Source organism: Thunnus albacares, chromosome 16 (genome assembly GCF_914725855.1).
Source record: "Thunnus albacares chromosome 16, fThuAlb1.1, whole genome shotgun sequence".
In the NCBI taxonomy this organism is placed as follows: domain Eukaryota; kingdom Metazoa; phylum Chordata; class Actinopteri; order Scombriformes; family Scombridae; genus Thunnus; species Thunnus albacares.
In genome coordinates this window covers 23,542,710-23,560,798 of record NC_058121.1, presented here as the reverse complement: position 1 = coordinate 23,560,798, position 18,089 = coordinate 23,542,710, and the positions used below count along the sequence as shown (strand labels likewise).

The 18,089-nt window shown below is 37.9% G+C and overlaps 1 protein-coding gene across 5 annotated transcripts in view; it reads right to left on the bottom strand.

Annotated features, from left to right (window-relative positions):
• Positions 1-18,089, bottom strand: part of pex7 (peroxisomal biogenesis factor 7) — a 60,948-nt gene that overhangs the window by 21,192 nt on the left and 21,667 nt on the right. For all 5 annotated transcript variants that reach the window (XM_044377471.1, XM_044377470.1, XM_044377468.1 and 2 more), the window contains exons 7-9: positions 13,602-13,708; positions 12,195-12,308; positions 8,102-8,157 (exon numbers count right to left, since the gene is read on the bottom strand). In XM_044377471.1, the coding sequence (XP_044233406.1) occupies positions 8,102-8,157; positions 12,195-12,308; positions 13,602-13,708 (277 nt within the window). The remainder of the gene's footprint in view (positions 1-8,101; positions 8,158-12,194; positions 12,309-13,601; positions 13,709-18,089) is intronic.

The window sequence follows — 18,089 nt, the reverse complement described above, 5'->3', positions numbered from 1 at the left end:
GGCTGTTTGAATGTGAAATATGCTTTGTGAAATTATAATGTGCATTTTCTCCTATTTATTAACATCTTATAGACAAAATGATGTATTAATAAATTGAGAAAATAATACGCTTCGTTCTCAGCAAATTCTCAAAAAAAGACAATTTAGGCTTCAGCATTTCTAATAACTGTTAGAAATAGACTTTTTTTTCCAAAAGCAGGCGTCAGATTCACATGTGATTGTGATCACAGGTTCAGATGACGTGAAAGTGTAAATGTGTGTGTGTGTGTGTGTGCACGTATGGGACCAGATGACTGTCCCAGTTAGACAAAGACACCATGTTGTTTGTATAAATGAGGCTTGCAGTGCCTTTTGTCCATAGTTTCCATGGTAGGTAATTATTTAGCTTCTATTGTGTTCCATTCTGTGGAACAGTCCATTCACCTGTCAGCTTTATGTGTGTGTGTGTGTGTCTCACTATTACTACCAAACTCATTAAGTCACAGCGGAAACAGAGAGAAAGAAAGAAGAAAAAGAGAATACGAGGACAAAAATGAAAGCCAAGCGGAGAAAATGAGAGGAAGCGTACACAAAACATTTAAGATAAGAGAAGTGACGGAAGACAGAACAATAAAGACAGAAAGGTAAAGAGAGCGACGAGCTGATGTCACTGATGCTTTTAATTTAAACAGGAAATTAATCTTAAGAGTCACACGAACACGCAGGCTGCTGTGAGACAGACGAAGGGGGGGAAACATGTTATCTAAAGCAAATATGAGGCGTTTAACCTGCTGTTGAAACAGGAAAACATGACCTCAGAGTCTCAGTTTTATACTTCATACTAACTCTGACTGTGTTTAGAGTGAGTGGTACGTCCACAGAGATAATGACAACTAACATCATGAAAGCTTTAAAATATGATGTGTATGCTGAAAGTTGCAAAGAAGATAAAATGAATGTCAGGAATGATAAGAATAAAACTAAAACTAAAATAATAATCTTAAAAAAACATATTTAGTCACTATTTTATATGTTTTTACATTTGAAGAAGGGAACCAATAATGAAGCCTAGCTGCCAGAAAAGCTGGAAAGTTACATATAACAGGATAATAAAGAGATGAAGTGAAACTGTGAAACTGGAAAAGCCATGAGTGCAAATCAGAGCAGTAATGAGTTCAAAAGGCCTTGTCGTTGAGGTTGTAAACAACAAGCAGCATCGTAGCTGCTGAATTCATTCAAAAGTGACCGACTCACGCTGCAAGTCACTTTTCTTAACACACGTAGTCTTTAGCTTTAACGCAGCATGTAGCGTCTCTCCTGTTGGCTGCTGGCTGTCAGCTGAAGACTCAGTCACACTGGGCGGTGGTAGAGGAGGAGACAGTAGAGACGCTACTACGTGTCAGTTTAAACATTAGATTAACTCACTTTACTGTATTCAACAAGCCGAGCAGGATGTTTCCATCGCAGTTATGTATTTAAAGACAAGACTGATGATTTACAGCCTGTCATGCTGTCACCATGCGTCGCTCTGTGTGTAAAATGTTGCGGCTAAAAACAAAGGTAGTGATGCGACTGATAAAATGTTGACTCAGCAACTTTTAAGAGGCAGCCCTTAACGTCACTATGCCCGAAAATACTCACAATGACAATGTTACCACACTGATGTTAAACCATCTTAGTTTTGTGTGTTAGCATGTCAACAGTTTAGTGTGTTAAGTATAGCTGAGGCTGATGGGAATGTCACTAGTTTTGCAGACCAAACCAAAATTAAAAAAAACAAAATAAAAGTTTGACCAGTTGAAAATGCTAAGAAAATGCTAATGCTAAGTTATTATAATTCAGCCAAAACTTCATGGCAATCCATCCAATAGCTGTTGAGATATTTCAGTCTGAAACAAAGTGGTGGACTGACCGCCAACTTTCTTATTACTGAAATTAATTGTGTTTTCTTGTTGTTTGTTGTTTTGTTGGCTGATATGTTGATATTTAATGGCCTTGTGCGCCGCCAATCATGATATTTATCAGTTCGTTAAATGTGAGTTTCTTTGGAAGAGGGGCTTAATAGCATCAATGAATCAAATGGTAAATTACAGAATAATTAGATTAGATCAAACTGACGTCAACATAATCTGTCTCCCAGAATATATTAAAGTCTGAGGTTGCAGATGGTTTAAACTCACTGAGCGCTCCACTGACAACTGACTACGACTAAACAAACACACGGGAGGGAGAATGAGGGAGGTGAAGAGCGGAAACGAGGGATGAAAAAGGATTCATACATCCGTTTGTATGTGTAAATGCATATGTGACTATAAAAGAGCGTGTGTTCAGATGTATTTGCATATGAGTGTACCGTATGTGCATTCAATGTGTTGTCCTTTGTGCGTGCAGGTGGATTAGATCTGTATTTGTTTGTATTATAACCGGTGTCTGAACACACACAGGGAGACCTGTAGAGGCAGGTGTGTGTGAGTTTACACAAAGGAAGGTGTAATGTTTACTGAGCTGAGCACACCAACAGGTGCATGTGGAAATACTCAGATTCAAGATTTAAAGCATCTATAATGTAGATTTTTATAATAATATAATATATATAATATCATCAAAAACTGTCAAGTATCAAATACTGACACTGAATTCTCAGACTGAAAACATTTTAAGGTTTGTTTACATACTCTTGGACCAGATATTTGCTGATCTCAATTAAAGTTTATTAATTATGGACTACTTTTATGTACTTGCAAATATTAGTATTTGCCTGAGGAAGACCTGTGATTAGTCGTAAATGTTGCAAATAAAGTAAAGGGAGCTCTAATTCAGTGTGCAGGTACTCCTTGTATCTTGGCTGTGGTTCAATGTCAACTCACGGTTGGAAATAGGAGGTGAACGGTGATCTCACATGTTTAAGTCTGATGTTTAACTCTAATAACATTAAGCCAATGTTATGACATTACTTCGTCTCTAGCCTCCTTTCCATTAGCTTCTTTCTGTAACTCAGTCATTCATTATTTCTTTCATTGGCCTTTTTGAAAAAAAAAGGAAGTTTGTGCCTGGAGTTTATTTTCCATATTTCTCAGACAACTTGGCTCCACTACAGCAGCTGCTATCAGAAATTTAACCCTTAAAAAGTTTGACGTTTAGCTCGCAAACGTCTAGGACTTATGGGAAACGATGTCCGTTGAAGGCCAATAAAAAACATAAATACTGAATAAACAATGATATTAGATGGTTTTTCAGAAAACTCTCGTCCTTATCTGAACATATGGATCGAGCCTTACGACATACTGTTTAGAAAGGTTCTATTTCAAGGTTGGATTTTACTTATTAGCAGAGTTTCACATGTTAATGAGATTTTTAATGAGGTTTTCTTACTTCTGGAGCAGAATCCAGCAGTTCTGGTTTCTCTATAACGTCACCTAATTTCCTCCTTTTGCTACCATTATTATAATTACTATTCCTGCTAGAGGGTGCTGTCACTGAAATGTAAATTTATGTCGTTTTGAGGCACTCGCTGAGACGACTGATTTTGTAGTTTTTTTTTGGGAGGACAGTTTAGTTTTGGTGAACCAGTCTGAGTCAGAAAGTCCTGGGGGCAGTTTTTATTCCCACTCTGCCTCTGTGTGAAGAGACGATTCTCCCGTTAATGAGGTAATTAAAGACTTCTGCACTCAGTCGTGATCAATGGTTAGAGGGTTTACACACTTACATGACCACACACACACACACATATACACACACACTATATCCGCCCAGACACAAATTGAGAATAGGTGATAATTAGTTTGATACCCTCTATGTTTGTAGTTGTTCAACAGAAAACAAATCTGCAGTACGTGATGTTGCTACGGAAAACACACAAACACACTTACATACATGCACACACACACACACGCACACGAAACAATCGTGTAATTTGTGGCCTTGGCTCAGTCCAATCGTATTAAGATAACATCAGATGAAGTAAAGTCAGTGAAACAGTGTCATCACAGCAGTAATGAATGGATTAAGGATTATCTCAGAGTGGACAGCAGTAAAGTTAATAAAGGAGAAGACAGAGTAAAGATTAAATTAAAGATACAGCGTCTTTACAGATGCTCAAAAAAGTTCCTCTGCATTGACACATTGTGCTCTTATTGAGTCCCCTAAACGTTTTTTTAAAGTTAAAAGAATTATGGAAAACCGTGTAAATGAAGAAAAAGAAAAGAAAATGGTTCTGGGTATAATATGTACTTAAGTATTAGATAACTCTTCTGTTAAACAGACTTTTGTCTGAATGAATGATAAAGTCCTTTGAACATGTTGGGCAGATTTTTGTGTCCAAGATCAAGTAAGACTGTAGCAGTAAAAGTGTATTAAATTAAGAATAGCTGTGTTTAGTTTCTGATATTCATTTAAAAGCTTCACTTTCTTCTTGGTGCAATTTTTGTTTTTTATCCAGATAGTTTTAACTGGACATGACTTTGTGTTTAATGGTAAAACCTTGTGGTGATAAAGCATTTATTGATTTTTCTTGTGTGTTCCTGCATATTTGTTAACTGTTATGATACTTGTAGAACACGTTACTGGTGAAGTGGTGACCTAACCAACCCTCCCAAGAACGGCGCAGGGCTGTGAAGCGAGTTTGGCGTAGTAGCTGCATCAGGTACAACTTCAAGGTTCATCACATGATGCACGCTAGCCCAAAAAGTATTTTTCCTATACACAATGTTACACGCCCCCCCCCCCCCCCTCAAATCCAATAAAGAGGAGGCAAGAACCTTGGCTTGAGTTAGATCCTTTCTTCTGTTGGTTCTTTGCACCCTGATGGGTCTGGTAGTCCTGTTTTTTCATGGCTTTGTTTCTATTAGGCTTAGTTTTAATGCTGGTATAGGTTAGGGGAAGATCCAACGACCCATTGTGGGGTTGACCTGGAAGTCTTCCCTTCCTTTTGTTAATTTTGGCAGGCCCTTCAATCTTCTGTTGTTATTATTTGTTGGTGTTAATTTGTGGTGATGTTTTTTGCTTATAAATTAAAATCTATTGGGTTTTTTTTTTAAGTTATGTTTGACCTCTTTTGTGAATAGCTTTTCTGGGGATCGTAAAACACAATCAATGGCAAAGGAACGGCTTTAAAACAGTAACAGTTTGGCTCTGCACATGACATATGTTGACAATAATAAAAAGATAGGAAATCATCAGAGTTATCCTTTAATGCACCCGATGAGTGGACAGATACCAGGTGTGAATGTGAGGGTGTTGCTGAAAAACAGCTTTTATATTCAGCAAAATTCAGTTGCATAATTAAGTGATTTAAAAAATGTATTGCGATGAATAATTTCTACACATCAGTTTTATGCCAGCATTTTTGTTTTTGCTTTTGTTCACTGCCTGCAGGCATCTTCATAGAAAACAAGAATAAATGGTACTTTTTGGATTTGTATCTGAGGATTATTACTACAGACGCTTTTTTTTATTACCTGAGACAATCTTAAAAGCCACGGGCAAAACTCTACCAGAGTCTGGCAGGTGGTGATTTCCCACTCTGTGTGTATGTGTGTGTGTGTGTGTGTGTGTTCAAGGTATTCCTCATGTTGTGGGGACGTAAATCTGTTAACAGTCATCACGTTTACAGTCCCCCCTTTAACGTAAATCATTAATTTTAGGGTGAAGACTTGGTTTAATGTTTAGGGTTATGGTTAAGGTTAGGATACGTCTCCAGGAAATAAACGCAAATCAATGTAATGTTCTCTGAAGTGATGGAAACATGACTCTGTGTGTGTGTGTGTGTATGTTAATGAAATCTGTACTCAGCATGGAGTATTTGAGCCAATGAAAGCACGGATCAATAAAACACAGGGTTTGGCAAAGAGCCAGCTCTCAACACATTTATCTTTCAGACTACCTTCTTTCCCTCAGGCTCTCTCTCTCTCTCTCTCTCTCCATTGTCTGAAATATCCAACATCTTATTTATTTCAGCATCATCCCTCTTCCAGCGTGATACCAATCATCCCTCCATGTTTTGCTCAGGGACACAACTGAAGCCGAATTGAGTCATTTGGAGACATTCATGAAACCAAAATGATGGGGAAGGGGATTTCTGAGACAGAAAGTTGAAAATCTGCAGATTTGTCGACATATGTGTTGCCAAACTGCCGTCCCTCTCCCTGTCATATCTATCCATCCGATCGACACACATAAAGATAAAATAGATCCGTCAGCAGACTTAATGAGGCCCGGTGTCGGATGGATGTAGGGCTGCGGAAACTAAATGAAAACTATCTCTGGGATGGAGAGAGAGAGAGAGAGAGAGAGAGAGAGAAAGGGGGGAAAGACTAAGCAGCAGCATATTCTCATAAGAAACACAGAGGCGGTCTTGCTTGAAATTACAGATTCTATTAAGTCAGCCTCTGCAGCTCAATAAAGGAACAGCTCATTGTGTCTTTTGTCTCTCTCTGCTCCCTCTTCTCTCTCTCTCTCTCTCTCTCTCTCTCTCCATCTCACACACCAGTTAACTTTATCACACATATTATCAAACCGTGTCCTTACCCATTACTACTCCTAAGGTGACACCATCCATCCGCTTTGGTCAGTAACTAAGAGAAAAAGGAGCGTAAGCGTACGACCGCATCCGCCGCTTCTTTCTTTTAACCTCGTAGAAAAGTTTCAAAAAGTCAAACTTGTGTTTTATAATCGCAGATAAACGTCATTACAAGTCTGGATTCTAAACTAAATTAAACTAAACTTAAAGTTGAAAGGACCACATCAGTGTTTCTGCAAGTTTTAGCTACTAAACTATAAATCATGTATACTTTACTTCCAAACTAAACTGGGAAAACATTTCTTTATAGAGCTGCTTTGTGAACTGGGTTCCAATTCAAAGTCTGCGTCTGGCCAAGTACAGTCCAAATGACCGGACGTGTTCTCGCTCTGCTCGTTTTATCGAGGCTACGGTACCTCGGGAGCTGATTTGTCTGGACTTATCAAGTTTGAATATTTTTTCAGGTGCAGCAGTCCGACTCCTGAGATGATCAGCTGGTCAACGTCCGTTATCATCCCGGCCTTCGCTTTGGTGATTCACCGCTAGTTCTTATGTCTCTGTAGCATTTTGATCTATGATGTAATTCCTTTTAGATGATATTTTGGTAAAGTAAATGTAAGTAAAGGTAAAGTGAAGCTTCACGCTGCCTCTGCAGACTTTGGACTCCTTGTATGTACAGATACCAACACATTTCAATTAAAATCTATGAATATACATTTATTAAAATGAATAGATCCTTCTATATTAAATTTTGTTTTATTTTATTAAGCTACAGTTTGGATTTTTATTATTACTACATAATTGACTCCATCTCACTGTCATTTCCTCTTGAGAAAAACTGTCAGTGGAGCTTTGAGTGGATAATATTTTGTCACGGTACAGTCAGGTACAGCTGTGTTGAAGATTAATCACCAGAGCTGAGCTGAATTGGTGATATCAGCAAAAACACAGCTGTTCTTCCGGCAAATGATCATACTGCGTCCACCTGTTCTCAGGACTTTGTACTCCTGAGTTGAACTTGCCATTGTAGAGTGAAGTTAATATCAGGAATATTTGTTCAAATGTGTCATCTTGACTTGTGTTTAAACAATATTTAGATGAGCTTTAGACGAGTTCTTATCTCAGCCTCACTGTTTGCATTTCTTCTCTTCTCTCTGTTGACTGTCGTTTCTTCGGGCCGACACGTTAAACTTAAACCTGCAACTTCATTTCCACTGCTCACTATTATAAAACTACTTACACACGTACCTCAAAGTCGTGGCTGAGACACTGATATTTTGGTGGTTTACTTTAATTCTGGTGTTTTACAGTGACACAACCACCAACAAACCCATGACAACTTCCTTTAACTCTGTAACTTTGGTTGTAAAATTTAAAGAGTTGCCTTTTTAAATGAATGGTTGAAGAACAGTAACCTTTATATATTGGGAACATTGTTTTGTGCACAAACATGGGGGCACCTGGTAAGAGGTTAAAGAACTTTTATCAAAAGGTGTAACAGCGCTTAATGATCAGGACTAAAACATATAAAGGGAAACATCACACAAGCGAAGAAGAAGAAGAAGAAGAAGAAGAAAGTAATAAAAGAGGCAGAGTTGATCTTACCTGACAGTGAAGTCGTACGAGCAGGAAGCCAACACCGTCTTACTGAACGCAGAAAACTGAAGGAAGAAAAATACAAAATCTAAATCAGGAAAATGCTAAAATGTCATGTAATTCATCTGTTTGTTAAACTGTGGAATTTCCCAGTGAAAGGAACGACTTTTCACTTCGCTCTTGTGAAGATGAGCTTCTTCACCAAAAACAAACTTTATAAGTTCTGGAAAATTTGGAATGTTTTTTTACAATTTCCTGAACATAATAACATACAAAATGATGAACTGATTTGACTGCTAATAGGGCTGTGCTGTTGTTGTTTTTTATGTTATTTTATGTGTGTTAATCACAATGCTCTGTATTGTAATTGTTCAGATTATTATTTTTGTTTGTTTTGTTTTGTAAAAGACAATAAAGAGATGTTTAAAAAAAAAGGGAAAGTCAAAAACAAAATGAACAAACAATAAATACTATTATTATACAAATATACTGTTAAATTATTAATATATTACATATATTCAATGTACAGATAATTCTGTTTATGATCCATGGACAATCCTGCACCTTACTGTACAGCTTTCAGGAATATCCACCTGACTCGAGCCCCTTTCACACATGCACTGCAACCCTGAAATTTTCCAGACATTATCCGGAGAAGGTGTGTGTGTGTGTATGTGTGTGTGTGAAGGTAAATGTCTGAATCAGTTGGACCGGACATTAAACAGACTTTACTCTGCCAGCTGCCTGGTACAAAGTCTGATTGAGCCCATGTGAGAATATAGCAGGTCATTTTCCGGTGAAATCACAGTGAGCGAGCGGGCGTGTTGATGATATTTCTATCATGCGGCCGGCGCTGGATAAACACAGCAGGCCGGCTATAAGCTGTATTGTTTTGATTAAGCCTGAACGCTCCGCTGTGAAGCTAGCGCTAATGGAAGAGAGGATTTCCTGTGATTTCTCATAAGATAAAAGCCGATTTATTTCTGGTGAAAAGCTTAAAACTGCAGAATTACAACCGCAGCGTACTTTTTGCATCATGTCCTCCCTCCTGCACACTCTACCCAGGCGCCACTCCTCACCTAAACCAAACAGTAGCTGAGAACACGTCTGACACGGACAGTCTCCTGTTACATGTGTGAAAGGGCAACTCCAGACAATGTGAGGACCTGATTCTCCAGAGAGAGGACTTCCTGTGATTCTGGACACTGTCCAGAGTTCATATGTGAAAACGGCTTTGCACTAATGTACAGTGTATTAAAGTGTATTAATATTATTGTACAGTGTATATTCAACACACAGTATAGTGTAGTTTTTGTTCTATCTTTAGTCTCTATTCTATTTTTTTATATTTTATTGAGTGTATTTAGTTATTGTATATAATTTAGCTTTTAATTGTGTTTTAATCATCAAGATTAATGGGTTAGCTAATCTGTTTATCTAAAAAAAAGAATCAATTCGATTGGGTCACACTGTTAGTCCATGCGGAGGAAGTTATCCTTTCAAAATAAAAATGTTGTTGTAGTGGGAAAAACTTAATATTGTGCATCTTCATCTTCATCTTGCTGGGTTACATTTATTTCATCTGTTCTGAGCTGTTTTAATGTTGGACTAAAGTCTCTTGTTGGAAGTTGCTCTTAATCCTGTAAAAAGGTGTGAATTCTTAAAAAAAAAATCGTGACATTTTCTCCATCAAAGTGAAACACAGCTTCAGGCAGGTCGAGCAGCCTATTTTCTGCTCAGCAGTTACAGGATTGTGCCGACGTCGAGAGACTGAGAGAGAAGAGTCCGCAGAGAGTCATTTCACTAACTGACAGCTAAGCACTCTTAAATTAATTTATTCGTTCATTTGTTCCCCCTCTGTGCATCTGACAGTTTCACCTTTCCTATCAGGAGGATACAAACGGCCTCGTTTAACACGTTTCTCTTTTCCTCTTTGTTCCTGCCTCTCTATTTGTTTTATAGCTACTTTATGGACGTTATCAACAAAAAAAAAACGTTTATCACCGAAGCAAAAACAACAAATATAACGAGACACTGAGCAGCTGTGATGATAAAATACACAATCATTTCTCTGCTAATGTCTTCTGTCTGACGTTGAGTTTTATTGTCAGTATTTCAACTCTAATACACACTGTTCATGTTTATTTGCTTGTTTTTTCCATTTAAATCATTTAAATGTAAATTTTGAAGTAAATTCTTTTTAGTTCTGCAGAATCATTTTATACCTTTTTAGAGGACGACGTGTTTTATTTGTAGATAAAGAACAAATACATTTATTGGCTGAGTAGCTTTTCTCGTTAATAGATGTGTGAATTCATTTGTTTGCATCATTTGAATGAAAAATAAGAAGTTTTTTTCTAGTTTTGTCCATCACTTCTATCAGTTTAATATCAGTTATTAAAAATAATGGAAAAGGTATTTCATTGTTACGGCTAATCTACAGCATGATGACCAGTTTCCCTACAGTTAACAACAGTTAATAAGAAAAGTCTGCCAGATTTTTTTTTTAATTTAACTCTTTTATGCATGAATTATTAAATCACAGGGTGAAAAAAAATTTGATTGTTTATTTTTACTCATAAACAAGTGAAAAATCATGTTAGTAACTTTTTTTTTTAATATTTTGAATTTTGAAATGTGTCCACTGTAGTGGACACCATGCATGAAAGGGTTAATAAGTCTCAATTTACCCAGAATTCATGAATTGTTCATATTTAAGATAAACAGCATTGTGGAACTTATGTATTAACATGTTAATCTTAAGTCTGACTATTAGTTTGATCTAAATCTCAGCCCCTGAACCATTAAACCAGGAGACCTGAACTCTCTCCCTCCAAAATCTGCAAAAAACTGCTTTAAATTACAGAAAATATACCTGTGATATGACCATAGCTTGTTGATGCATGTTTATATTAGTGAAGTTTGGTGTTTGAATGAAATCTATGATGATTAATGTCAGAATAACTTCTGTTTCCACTATCCTACACATCCAGTCCAGTTTAACCTCATTTAACAGTATAAATAATGGCAGTTTTTGGGAAAACTACTCAAGGAATTATATCCAGTAAGAGACATAAAAGATGTGTCTAAATTTATTTACAGGAACATTTGGTAATAGTGATGTAATCTCCAGAGCCACCAACCAACCAACCAGAGCCAACTCCTGTGGTTGCATGTGAGAATACGTTTCATTTACACTGTACTTCCAACGTTTGCTACACCTTGTGTACATACTTTATGATCTTTTGTGTTCCTTCCCTGTTGGACTCTGCATCACTGCATCGCAAAATCTCAACAGTTTTGATAAAAACTATAAATAGAACATTTAAAAAACTGAATTTTCCTTTTAAACACTCTCAAAATGAACTTGACATTTGGATAGAACGTGTCTCCGTCTGTCGCTCTTTTCTCATTTTCTGCTGATCATGAAATCGCTTCGTCTCCTTTCTGCTCCCTCCACTACATTAATACCAGCCGACAGATTTGCAAACACACACACACACACACACACACACACACACACACACACACACACACACAGAGTATAACAGTCACTTCTTTTCTCGATCGATTGGTGGCACCTGTCCTGAAAAACACAACTTGAGTATAAGACAGGTCCTTGATTGGATGGACTCAGGTTTCTGTTTGTGCATGCAAGAGTTTCTGTTTGCAGTTATAAGTTTGTGTGTGTGTGTGTGTGTGTGTGTGTGTGTGTGTGTATTCCTGACGTACAGTATGTGAGTGTGAAGTGACGTGTGCCTAATCTGAGTAACTGGGATGTGTTTGGTGACTTGCCTGCAGCTGTCTGTTTTCTCACACATACACCCACACACTTCTAATGTGTGTGTGTGTGTGTGTATATGTGTGTGTGTGTGTGTGTGTGTGTGTGTGTGTGTGTGTGTGTGTGTGTGTGTGTGTGTGTGAGTGGTCTTATTAGGTCCATTTAAGTGGGTGTTTTGATGCTGTCAGGCGCTGTACTACATCTCTGCCGCAACACACACACTTTGCTCTAAATTCTGAGAACAAATTGTTACATGACATTTAACGGAGTGTGTGTGGTGAAAAACCTGAATGTGTGGTGTTTGTGTATGTGTGTGTGTACCTTGACTCTGCGGATGGCGTAGGTGTGGCCTAGCAGTTGATTGACAGGATGTCGGACGTTCCTCAGATCCCAGACACACACGCTGCAGTCTACCGAGCCTGTGGCCACAATGTTCTGCACAAAAACATCAAATCACTGATATAAAAACTCACAATTATGAAAGAATATGTTGGTTAAATGCACTTTAAACAATGAGTGAAGATTAATAAAAGAGTTTTAAAGTAGAATAAAGCTGCTTAAATGAATTTCAACAGAAATACCAACTGGTTTTTATTAACCAACTACATTTTAAACTATATGTCTAATTAATTGTATTTTCACACTAAAATACCTTCAGTAACTAATTTAAAGGTAGAGTCAGTCATTGTGGAGAAAGATTGTTGGGATTTCAACTAAACACACACACACACAAAAAAAAACACCCCTCCCTTTGTGCTCCTTCAGAAGCTTCGTCCCCAAATTCATGGACAGGCATTGCCATGGCAACCACCAAAAGTGAAATACGGTGGAATCCAGAGCAATGCGATGACTTCCCCCCGTCCTGTGCACGAGCATGAACACCCCCTGCTGATTGGCTGGAGTAATGTTGTACTGCTCACTCCGAGCCGCTGTGTTTACATGTTCATTTACAGAGCTGGTGTGTTTGTGGACACACAGAAGGGACGGCTAGTGGACTGTGAGGAGATATTTGCTGAATGTGACAAAAAATGTACTGGATTAGAATGGCCAACTTTACCTTTAACTGCATTTAAGCCATAATTATGTGCATTTTTTAAAAACCTGAATAAAATTCAGTAAATAAACTTTAGAATAAGAAGAATAAAGAATGAACTTAAGAATAAGTTTTATGAAATGCATTTGAAGTAGAATAAAGCTGCTAAAACGCATTTGAAGTAAACTTTAGCTCTCTAAATGCATAAACAAATGAATAAAGCTCATTGAATGCTTGTTTATTTTATTTAACACTTCTTAACTGCATTTTTACCCCAAATGAAGAACATAAAACCAAACTACAGCTCAATATATGCATTTTAAACTTGAATAACTTCCACTATATGTCTTTTAATTAAGAATAAACTTTATTACAACTATTTAAAGTTAAAAAAAAAGATAATATGCATTTAAGATAAGCTGCCAAACTGCATTTAAACTAAACTATAGCTACACTAAAGACTAAAGATTATTGATTTATTTCATTTGAACAATTCTTAACTGCATTTTAACCCAGAATTAAGGGGATCAAACCAAACTCTTATTTGCTTAGTTCATAGTATTCTACACTAAAATAATGCAGGTTAACTGTATTTGCATCCATTATTAACACAGTGAAGCACAGTGAAGTTTATTTCCATTGTGTTTTTAACAGTGTGAACTTGTGTGAGGCAGCAGAAGGTGGTGGGCAGTTACCTGGTCGTATTTACACCAATCACAGCTGAGGATCTCAGCCTTGTGCGCCGGGATGACCAATCGACACGCTGCGCTCTTCACCTCCCAGATTCTGAGCGTCCCGTCACCTGAGAGAGACAGAGAGTAGAGATTTACCCGACATGCTCTGTACTGGAGACCTCTGAGCTGCTGCTCATGGGCACTTTGGCAGCAAAAAAAAAAACTAAGAAATGGAGGTTGTGTGTAAAGAGGAGAAGAAGAGTCAAATGTAGAGAGAAAGACGAGCGACAGTAAAAACAGAGACCAGTAAGAATAATTAAATGAGAGAATTAGCAAAAAATAACAAGAATGACATTAATTAAAAGCCAAATTAAAGCTGTTGTTTAAAAATGTTCACAGAGCCCACATCTCTTATAGCTCTTGAAGCTGCGTTTTCTTTTTTCTTGTGTGTATAATTATGCGTATTCAAAAATCCAGAAGTGGAACATCTAAGAGCTTTTGAAGGATTATAAAACGACAGAGAGTCTGCGATGTCAGCCAGTCCCAAACCATTAAAAGCTTTAAAAACAAATAAAATAATGTTAAAATCTATTCTAAAAGATACTGGGGGTCAACGGAGTGTAGCTAAAACCAGGCTAACACGCTCCCTCTTCCTTGTTTTGCTTAAAAGTTTACCAGCAAAGCTCTGAATACACTGACATTTTTCAACTGGCTGCTTCGGAGGACCAGTAAAAAGAGCACTGCAATAATCTAATCTATTTGAAATAAAAGCATGAATAAGTTAGTATATATATATTTATATAATGAGAGAGAGAGAGAAATGTAACTTAAGACAGATGGAGAGAGACAGGAAGACAAAGAGGTTAATTGAGGGGAACACGACAGCCAGAGTGTTTTGAGTTCCTTTAGACGTCGGGTTTTATGTGTGTCCCAACATAACTTATTCTCTTGTGAGGCGAGGGAGTCATTTCAGGGGCCACTTCATTATGGCATCAACCCAACTCTCTGTGTGTGTGTGTGTGTGTGTGTGTGTGTGTGTGTGTGTGTTCCTGGCTGGAGGTTGAGGGTCTGCCAACACTGCGACAATCATCAAGCAGAACCTTTACATTCTCCTCTCCTCTTCTTCCTCCTCTCTCATCCTCCTCCTCCTCCTCCTCCTCCTCTTTCATTTTACAGCCAGCAGGTTCTGAGAGGTTTAATCAACTCTGCAGTCTTTCCTCCTTTAAGCCAAACATGGAGTCAGTTTGCTTCAAATGAACAAGCGTCGTGCAAAGTAGCTGCGGTTACACGTGCACGCTTCTTTTCCTTCTGATGGAAGATTTCGGTCAACTGTTTACATGAGATGTAATCTAACATGTTCTGGTGTTTACATGTGCTGACGCATTTAATCGGAACAGGGCAGTATGTCAAAATGTTACTACCAGCCACCATCAGCCCAACAATGGGGGGTGAGGTTAAGCTAACCCATTGTCGCTAACTTCAGGGCTAACCCTCTTCACTTTAATCAGCAGGTGGCAAACAGGACACGGGAACTTGAGTCTTGAGGAGTTGTGGCATTTATTCACTGACAAATAGCCTAAACTGTAAAAACACTGCACTGTTCACAGCTATATTGCTAACTTCATACACATGCTCTCTCTTTCTCTCTCTGTCTATCATTATGTCAGCTAATGTTACCCCTACGTGGGGCAAACATGCGTAGAACGAATATATTTATTCCAACCAGAGAGAAACAATCAGATTAAGCATTTACATGGTTATTAGGCGCTAATTTCTTCCTTTTGAACGGATTATCAAAGGTTTACACCAACCCCTATAAACCCGATTGAAAATTCCCTCCGATCGGGACAGATCAGGCCACCTGTAGAAGCTCTGCCCCCAAATTCATGCCATGGCAACACCCAAAAGAGAAATATGGCGGAATCCAGAGCGATGTGACGACTTCCCCCTCGAGGTGGTTTGATTTAGGTGGTTACTCGAGTGCCACCTGTTACATGAGACATTTTTTTACTCTGATTAGGCTATTATTACAATTATTAGATGACATTAGGTTTCCTTAAAATATATTTCCTGTTGCAATTTAGTAGAAACATAAGTTCTAGGAGACATGGTCGCTCCCAAAGACCTGTAAACTCACTTTGCTTTAGAAATTCAGCGGAGTTCCCCTTTAATATCTGCTTTCTCTGGTGTTAAAAGACACATTTCACATGCTGTTCCTTTTTTTTAATGGCAAAAGTCATGGTGCTCATATGATATAAGCTCCCTGGCTGTACATATTATGCACTGCAGGGGGTTTTATTAGGATTTATACTGACAAGATTGAAGATTTGTGTATGTTTTTTTGAATAATTCATTTACTTAAATAAATCTTCTGTTTGCAGTTAATTGAACTCTTTTGTCATGCTCTACTTAAGCTTAAGTGAATCTTTAAGATCAGCAGAAATGTTTATGACTTCATCTCTATCTAGATATATATATATCAAATGTCATTTTGTTTTGGCAAACTAAAAGCTTTTTATAAATGTTTAATAATGTTTGAATGATCCAAAGAACAAGGAGAAAGGACGGAAGTTTGGACCTCCTTGGTGTCATTGTCTCGAAGCATAAAAAATAAAATACATTTGCTTAATAGGATTATGTGACTGGGACTCTGGGGTTGCTCTTCAGAAACAATGCCACCTAAATTCGATTTGAGGCTGAGCGGAGGGGTAAACTGGCCTGAGTGTTTTGGATTCAAGGAGGAAAGCCCACAGAGTCTGAATAAACAGCTCAGAACAAATCCTAACTGTTTGTTGTAGATTAAAGAGGAAGCTTCTTCCTCTTCCTGGCTTCACCTCATGTTTACTGACCAGCAGATTAATCCTCCTCCTCCTCCACCTCCTCCTCCTCCTCCTCCTGTCAACGTGCTTCCTCTCCTCCTGTTCACCATTTCCTCCACTTCCTCTTTAATCCCGACGATGGATGAAAACCCAACACACACACTCCCGGCATCGGTCTCTTCCAGACCCCCGTCCTCCTGGTCCTTATCGATTCCTCCATAACTATCTTAACCCTTCGTGTCATTCCTCCTTTTTATTTCATCCTTTTTTTTCTCCTTCTTTTACTTTTTCCATCACTCACACACTCCGCTTCTCAGCCATGCGTGGCCTCTAGCATCACCGAGTGGAAAACATGCCGGCTAGACTGTGTGTGTGTGTGTGTGTGTGTGTGTGTGTGTCACCGTTTACAACAGCAAAACTGTTTAACATTATGTTTCTTTTACAGCAGCAGCAGCAGCAGAGAAGATCTGGCTCTGCATGTAAATGTATGAGGACGTGTGTGTGTCTGTGTGTGTGTGTGTGTGTGTGTGTGTGTGTGCTTGCTCTGCAGTGCATTAGAGGCTGACTCCTATAAACGGGTCTCGCTCTATTACACCTGGTATCTCTGCTGTATCAGCAGGTTCAGCTAACACACACATACAAACACACACAGACAAACACACACACACACTTTTTTTCCCCACATGCAGCTTTTTAAGCTTCATCCTCGTGTGTATCACAGCCAACTTTAAATTTCTGCCAATATACAACACACACACACACACACACACACACACACACACACACACACACACACACACACTTGATGCCAGCGAACTAACAGATGTGAAGAGGAAAACATCACAGGGCTCATTATAATCCTTTTTTTTTTATTTAAAAAGCGCCAATATTTTATTTTTATTAGTTCATTTTGTGAAAAAAACTGGTGGAAATCAGATTTTAAAAACACAAATTGTTGTATTTTTAAATTACTTTAAGGGTCTTTAAGTTAAAATCCTTTTCATTAGGGCTGCAACAAACGATTATTTTCATTATCAATTCATCTGACATTTATTTTCTCAATTAACCAATTCGTTTTTCAGTCTATAAAATGTCAGAAAATGGTGAAAAATGATCACTGTTCACCTGAAAGCTCAAGATGACGTCCTCAAATGTCTTTGTTTGTACCGACCAACAGTTCACAACACAAAAATATTCAGTCTGCTGTCATAGAAGACTAAAGAAACCAGAAAATATTCACATTTGAGAAGCTGGAATCAGAGAACTGCAACCAGATGTTTATACTTTGCTTGTGCACTCTATGATTATGTTTTTATAGTTTAATGAGAAGGAAAAGCGAGTCTTCGATTTCACGAAAATCTCCCCAGTTAATACTTTAATATTTTCAATATTTTAAGCTGATTAACTTCGCAGTTTCAGGAGAAAACAGCTCATGAAAAATAAGATGTAAAAGTCAGTCGGCTGCTGCTGATATCTCGATGTGTCAGATACATATTTAACATTTTCAGGTTGTATTTATGGACTGCAATCATTCATTATTTTCTGCCTTCTCTGACAACTAAAAAGTGATTAGAGAGCTTTGAGTTTTACTTGTTTGTGACATGCAATTGTTAAAAGCTAAACCTGCACAAAATTAGATTTGATAAATGGTTCAAAAGGATTCAGATTTGATAAGAAAAAAGCTACAGAA